Source organism: Porites lutea, chromosome 4 (assembly GCF_958299795.1).
Source record: "Porites lutea chromosome 4, jaPorLute2.1, whole genome shotgun sequence".
In the NCBI taxonomy this organism is placed as follows: domain Eukaryota; kingdom Metazoa; phylum Cnidaria; class Anthozoa; order Scleractinia; family Poritidae; genus Porites; species Porites lutea.
In genome coordinates, this window is record NC_133204.1 from 4,790,539 (window position 1) to 4,797,736 (window position 7,198).

Consider the following 7,198-nt stretch of genomic DNA (forward strand, 5'->3'; position numbering starts at 1 on the left):
AAATTAATAACCTTCTCAGTTTTTCTTGAAAACACTTCACACCACAGCTACATTATCAGTTAGACTAAATTACGACGTTTCTACACTTCGGTACTTCTTGCTTTTTGTACACGCTCATACAAATCTCCCTCTCACATCAAGTTAGTAGGGGATGAAAGCCGGAAAACATCAACGATGTAAACAACGGAGCTGCAGTTTATGTTGGAAGCTCCCTGACCGTACATAATCCTTTCTTTTTTTGCCAGTTTTGCTAACAAATTGTGACTGAATATATTAATGCGATTTTTCTGCGATGTTAGTAAGTTCAAAATGATAGGAATGCATGCTATTGAACGTTAATTGTGCAAGGTCAAGTCTGAAAAAGCTAACAAAAACATATAGCAAAGAAGTCTCTGCAAAAGCCATAATGGCATCCATATAGCTCTTGATCTTTGGGGCTTCATAACTATTCCACTTTATTAACCATGTTCACATGTAATCTTAACTTAAAAAAGTTATTTTTTTAGCATTCTGAAGGCAATGGCGGGCCTCTATATAATGGTTCTGTTTTCGTCCACCTGTATTTGAACGTACGGTAATTTTTCTTTAATTTCTCAGTAGTGGGGAAAAAAACGCTTTCATTCTTGAATGCAAACTGAGGGAAAATGTAAAAATAAACAAACCTTTAGAGAATACACAGATTTGTAAGCAAAGCTGCAGCGGATGATGTTGCTATCAAAGACAGATGTCCGGGTGTTCTTGTCAAACTTGTTACAGCAAACTCACACATTAGATTAGTATACCCTGAGTTTAATAAATCGTTTTCAAGGTCTGTTTAGTCAGTTCATATACGATACTTAACATTTACCGCTGCAGTATGAACATGATGTACTCAAGCCTTTTGGTGACGTTGTGCGGCGTCTTGGCTTCTTCGGTGGCTAGCCCCGAAGGTTGTTATGCTTTTTTTTATTATTCTGAGTTTTAGATACAGTCAAGAACGAACTGCTCGTGGTCTAAGCAATTACAATGTAAACATCATGATCATTTTAAACTTTTGACGAAATGCAATGACTCCTTCCACTGCACTGTTTATATTTTTATTTTTTAAGCCTTTTTTTTAATTCTACCTGTTAAATCACGCAATTAGTGTTTATAATGTACTCCTATTTATTACTCCTCGGTATTTCTACTCCTCAGTGAAATATTGAAAAACATGGCTATCAAAAACTCGGTTGCCGTGGCAATTTCAATGTCGATGCACACGTCAAGACGACTTAAAAATGTTCCCAGGTTATTTTTAGGAAAAGTCGCTATGTTTGGTAGTCATACCTTAAACGGTTTTGAAGTTAATCAACTATTTTGCGAGTGAGGGGGGCACGCCCAAAAGCCCCCCGGTCTGAATGGGTTAAGGAATAAGTACGGTTGGCAATCGGCTTTTATTTTAAGAATTAGCAAACATTGAAATTACTTTTCCCAAAAGTTCAAACTGATGATTCGTTCTACCTCAGGGCAATTCGTTGTCGAAAATCCAAAACAATTTAACACTTGAATTTTTAACGACTTTCTAGTTAGGGACTTCTGTTTCAACGATTTCTCTGAAATTTATCTGGCATAATTGTTATCTCAATAAAAAATTTTTCAGCCAAAAATCTCAGCAAATTTTTTTACTACAAGCGATTTTCTTGGAACAGTAGGCTCCCTCTACTCGCTTATTTGGTAAAAAATATTTACCATAAGTAAAATCGGATGTAGCTGTTGAGTTAGAAACAAAAAAAGGTTATGACGAAAAGTTCGTCAAATACGTTGTATAATAACAGTGCCACCTGAATAGTCCATAACAAAAAAACAACAAAAGGTTTAAACTTTCAGTCTGGATAAAAGTAGTCTTATATAAAGGTGTTTAAACAACTGCAACAGATGCATCCACAATTTTCAATGGCCAGCCTATTTACTACCTTTTTTGCTATCTCAAAGAAAGTTGAAAGATATTCCGCTTTACATCGCTGACATCGCATAGCCTGGCAGCGAAAATGAAGTTCCACTTTTTTGTGTTTTCTTATTTCTTGGCCTCCATCGTCGCTATTCCAAAAGGTTTACTAGATGTTTTTTTTTTTCAGCTTTTTTTTTTTTGCATTTGGAAATTTGGTTAGATAATATTTCTTTTTCGATCCGTTTCAAGAGAAAAAGGGGACACTATTCTTAACATACTCAGGCTCAAAGCTTGTTTTACTTGTCAATAGTTGCTCATGAAATTAGAACGCCCCGTTTGTCCTTTGAGAAATCGACAACAAAATGTTGCCAAGTATGCTGACATAATCTCCGTGCTTTATACAAATGTACATTTTTTATCGTAACAAGTTATTTCACTCTTACTTCATTGCTTTTTCAAGCCAATGTTAAATGTTTTACCCCTCCAATTTTTTTTCGCCAGATCCAAGCTGTGATTTTGAAAGGGATTTCTGCTCGTGGAAGCAGTTAACAACAGATGATTTTGATTGGACGCGAAATAAGGGGAAAACATCATCTGATGGAACCGGTCCTTCAACTGATCACAGTGGAAATGGTACGAAATATTGAATGTTTCTCAACTGACAAGAACAAACCTAATTCTAATTCAGTTGATTCTTTAAAGGTCCTTTAAGGGCTCTCTGTAACTCCGGAGCGCAATCAATTTATTGGACACAACTCAACTATTGGACACAACTCTTAGAAACTGAACTAACATCAACCTTGACTGTTACAAAGAATTCAAGGCTCGTTAGCAGTTGTGACACAGACGATTTTGCAGCCATGCTTTTGATGGATTTAGTCAATTTCAGCAACTCCTCACCCGAAACTCACTGTTTTGACCAAAAAAAAAAATTCCTCAACTTGAGTGTGAAATGGTAGCCCGCCGTCTCCTTCCTTTAACCTGGGGGCTAAAGTGCGAAGCATGAAAAGTTTCGCCAGTTTTATCTGACTAACGTGCGGTAGGTGTAGATATACATGTATACAAGAAAGAATAATGGAACAGAGAGAAAAACGTCCCGTCTATCTCTTGTGATATGTGAATTTCACCAAAGTTATTTTTAGACAAATTAAACGCCTCAAATTAATCAGAAGTTGGTTTCCGAAGAGGTTCGCAAACTTCTATTCAGTCAGTGTTGGCAAGGGGACACTATGCTCTGTTGGTGTGTCGCCATTACAAAATGATACAGAAAGTGAGTCTATTACAACCTACAGCTTCAAGATATATAAGAAAAAAAATGGTCCCCACGAAATAGCTAACCGTGTAGAGATTAAAATTTTACTTACTTATTACTAAGAGAGAATAAGGTACCTCATTCTCTCATGCACTAAAGTATTACAATGGTTCTCACCGAAATTAGCTAAATACGTGGCGGGCCGCTTTAATAGATGTATCTCCCCATGATAATCACAACAAATGTTGCGAAAATTCTAGATCTCAAATCGTCTTCCGAACAGATATTTTCCGAAAATTGACGTTGGGTGCCCCTGATAAACAGACAAGTCACTATAAAACTAGCAGATTAACATCTACGTTTCGGTAACATCGGGGCAACATCATCACACGTTTTTCTGCCTGACTGCCATATTACCCAAGCCCGTCTCAGAGGGTCGAGGCCGAAAAGATGTTGTCATTTTTGTTGTTGTATTCACTGACAGGCTATTACATTTACATCGAAACCTCCAGCCCCAGAGAAGAGGATGATATAGCTATGCTAAGATTTCAAGGCAAGAGCGACAAGCCCTCGGTTTGTCTTTCTTTCTATTTTCACATGTATGGAAATGACGTCGGCGAAATATACCTTTACAATCGTGGTAGGACAGTATGGAGAATGGCTGGGAATCAAGGCGATTTGTGGAGGAGGGCTGAAATTAAAATTACAGGAGACTATGACGTAAGAGACCACTGGAAATACAATGCAATACGATACAGTAAATTAAATATTAGTGTAATTTATGTAAAAGTGTAAATGTGAACAAATCCAAGAAATAGCAGCCGAAGTCAATCGAGTTAAAGATTAAGATAAGAAAGCTTGACGTCATAACAGTACGGCGCCAATATTTGTGTATCATTACAAAAGTAGAAACCATTTGGGGGTGCCAAAGCGAGTGATGTGGAATTTGAGCTCTTTTGTCATTTCAACAGGTTCTTTTGTTGAAATGATCTCGCAGAACTAGTAGGGAGGTTGGTAACTGAAAGCACTCCATTCATATGACCTCTCCTCCGCCCAGGCCTCTCTGTGTCGTAAGGAGGCTTGGGAAAGGAGGAAAAGAAAATGCCATTTTTATTGGAATACACAGCAGGACCTGCTGCGGAGGAGAGAGCTTTATACGCGCATCCCTCACCCCACCCCCTTTATGCACCAACTGCCCGAAATTGCCGGCCGTGTTTAGTAATTTGTCTACTAAAACTAAGTATCAAATTTTGTTGTTGAGAACAACTTTCAACTTTATTTACACTTCAAGTCTTATTTACTTTACAAGTTAGGTGAAATTAGGGGAGATAGGAATAGGCAGAATTAAATGGCTTTTGCGGAAGTGTACGGCTGAAGAAAGGAGCAGACCACCGCTTACAGGGAATATAAAATATAGACTGTGTCATGGCTAGCTAGAGAAGATAGTTACTTATAAGCATGTTGCATGTTATTGTGAGTTTAATAAAAATGTTTTGTGACTTTTAGTTGTTTTATGCGCAGAGGAAATTACCATATAATAGGTTTTTTTAAAAGTTAACAGCAAGTTTGTTAGCTGAACTTATAACCAAGAAAATACTCGAATTTTTATTATATAGTATTTTTTAGGTCTTGTGAAGGGTTGAAAGAATAGGAACAATTTGGTGTCGTCAGCGAAAGTTCTAATATTACTCTTTTTCAAGCAATTGGGCATGCCGTTTAAATATAATAGGAATAATAGTGGGCCCAGGGTGGAGCCGTGGGGTAGACCACATTAGATGGTGAGCATTTTTGACTTAATGCCACTTTGTTCTTCTTTCCACTTAGCTTATTTTCCTCGCTGCGTCGGGAAAATCATACCAGAGTGACATTGCACTAGATGATATATCGGTAGCTGATGGCGAGTGCGGTGGAGTACCAACTCTACCTGCATACACACCGACGCCAAGCCAAGGACGTCCGATAGTTCCAGGTAAAGCGCTATATATTGTACAGTAGTTACCTTAAGTTAGAGACGGACCATTAATAAACTTATTAAAGGGAGGGGCGGGAGAGTTACCCAAAGATATTCGTGCAATTAACCCTTAAGAAAATAATTATGTACTGGCTTGAAAAAAATTCATTCAAGGAAAATGATAACGAAGAAAAAATCGACCATGCGGCTCAAAAATCCCCATAACAAGTGCAGATCCATCTTTGGTACTATTTCGAATCTATTAGGTCTGACTGATTGGTGTCAAAGTACGTACCCTCTTAAAGAGGGGAGTTCTTTAATAAATAATAATAATAATAATAATAATAAAAGCCTCGGAACTCACTCAGAGGAAGCAGCACTTAATGTGTTGTAGCTGTCAAATGATGTATAATATCAGTCTTAAACGGGTTGATAATTGCTTTGTTTACCTGCCGAAAAAGGAGTGGTATTCTGTAAGTTGAACCTTTTTGATTGTTTTGTGTTTTGATAATGTTATAGTTGTTTTTTTTTTCTTTTTCTTCTTTTCCTATTTAGTGAACTGTGGATCACGTCCATACGCTCGTATTGTTGGAGGTTCGAAAGCTTCTGTGAACAGCTGGCCGTGGCAGGCCATGTTAGCAAAGAAAGGCGGTTCCCAGTTTTGTGGCGGAACTCTCGTAGATCCTTTATGGGTTGTGACGGCAGCTCATTGTGTTAGACGTTTTTCCCCATCGAGCATATTCGTAAGGTGCAGTAATTCTTTAAGATAAATCTTATGTAAAAAAACAGAACTTGGTAATACACGCAGGAAAGGGAAAGAGGAAGGAGAAAAGCGGATATCGCAACTTTTGGAAGCGGTTAAAGGCCGCACTATAACATAATACCTTTACTCAGATAAACCATTTTTTAAGTTAAAGCTAAGTGGGTTGTTGGTTGTTTTCATGCTGTTTTATGTTTTCTTAAACCCTTTGTTTTCAACTTAAATCTTTCAATTCTCATTTAGAATGGGCGCCCATTACAGAAGGACTGGTTATGTTGGAACGGAACAGGACATCACTATTGAGCAAATCATTACCCACGAAAACTACCATACGCCGCTGAGATACAGCCACGACATTGCATTACTGAAGCTTGCGCAACCCGCTCGACTTGGTAAAGGAGTAGGTGTGGCATGTTTGCCTTATTCAAATGTTCCTCTACCTGAAGATGTTCCACACAAGAAATGTTGGGTCACTGGCTGGGGTACACTGGCTAGCGGAGGAAGCCAACCAAATGATTTGATGCAAGCATCAGTACCTCTTGTCTCGAAACAACGCTGCCTGAAGGCACTACCTGGACGGATTCATGACTCTATGCTGTGTGCAGGGTTTGACCAAGGAGGTGTAGATACCTGTCAGGGTGATAGTGGGGGACCTCTAGTCTGTGAGCACAATGGAAAGTGGTACCTGGAGGGAGTGACTAGCTGGGGTCACGGGTGTGCATCTCCAAACAGCTATGGAGTTTACGCTAAAGTTCGTATTCTTATGCCGTGGATAAGAGCAAAAATGAATTATGTAACTCCACCTCCAGAAATAATATCAAGTAAGTCATCACCTCTTTTACTTAGTTAACAAGCAAGCATTGCCCTCAAAGTCCTTAACCATTCCTGTCTATCCTGCAAACGTATTTTAATTAATTCATCGATTTTCGTGGTTGTAGATATGTGCAGTGTCAAGATTACCTTTAAAGGTAGTACATCAATCTCTCCGCTCTCTTAGATTACAGAATATTTTAAAACTTTCCCAAATTCGTACACCCAATTGGCAAAAAGACGTATTTATTAAGATGCCACTCATCGTTTGTGAGTTGACGTTTCATAAGTAACAAGGAAAAATAAGCTAAATAGTTCTCAATAAATTTGCATTGAGGTAGTGTCATTTCTCGCCCCGTACGTAGTTAAGCCTGCTGTCAGCTTTGTTTGTATTTTGTTTACTGTCTATCTCTTTTTTTTTTTAGCCTAGGAATGAGCTTCACAATCGACAAGAGAGGGATTAGAAAAGGAATGGTTCATTCGTGCTTTAATGATTAAGAGCACTTTTGCATTTGA

At 38.3% G+C, this 7,198-nt stretch overlaps 1 protein-coding gene across 1 annotated transcript; it reads left to right on the plus strand.

Moving 5' to 3' along the window:
- Positions 1-862: 862 nt before the first annotated feature.
- LOC140934060 (trypsin-like) lies at positions 863-6,722 on the plus strand. The gene is made up of 6 exons (XM_073383743.1): positions 863-929; positions 2,411-2,542; positions 3,646-3,734; positions 4,986-5,130; positions 5,668-5,860; positions 6,116-6,722. The coding sequence occupies exons 1-6, from the start codon at positions 863-865 to the stop codon at positions 6,720-6,722; spliced, it is 1,233 nt and encodes a 410-aa protein (XP_073239844.1).
- The last annotated feature ends 476 nt before the right edge of the window (positions 6,723-7,198 follow it).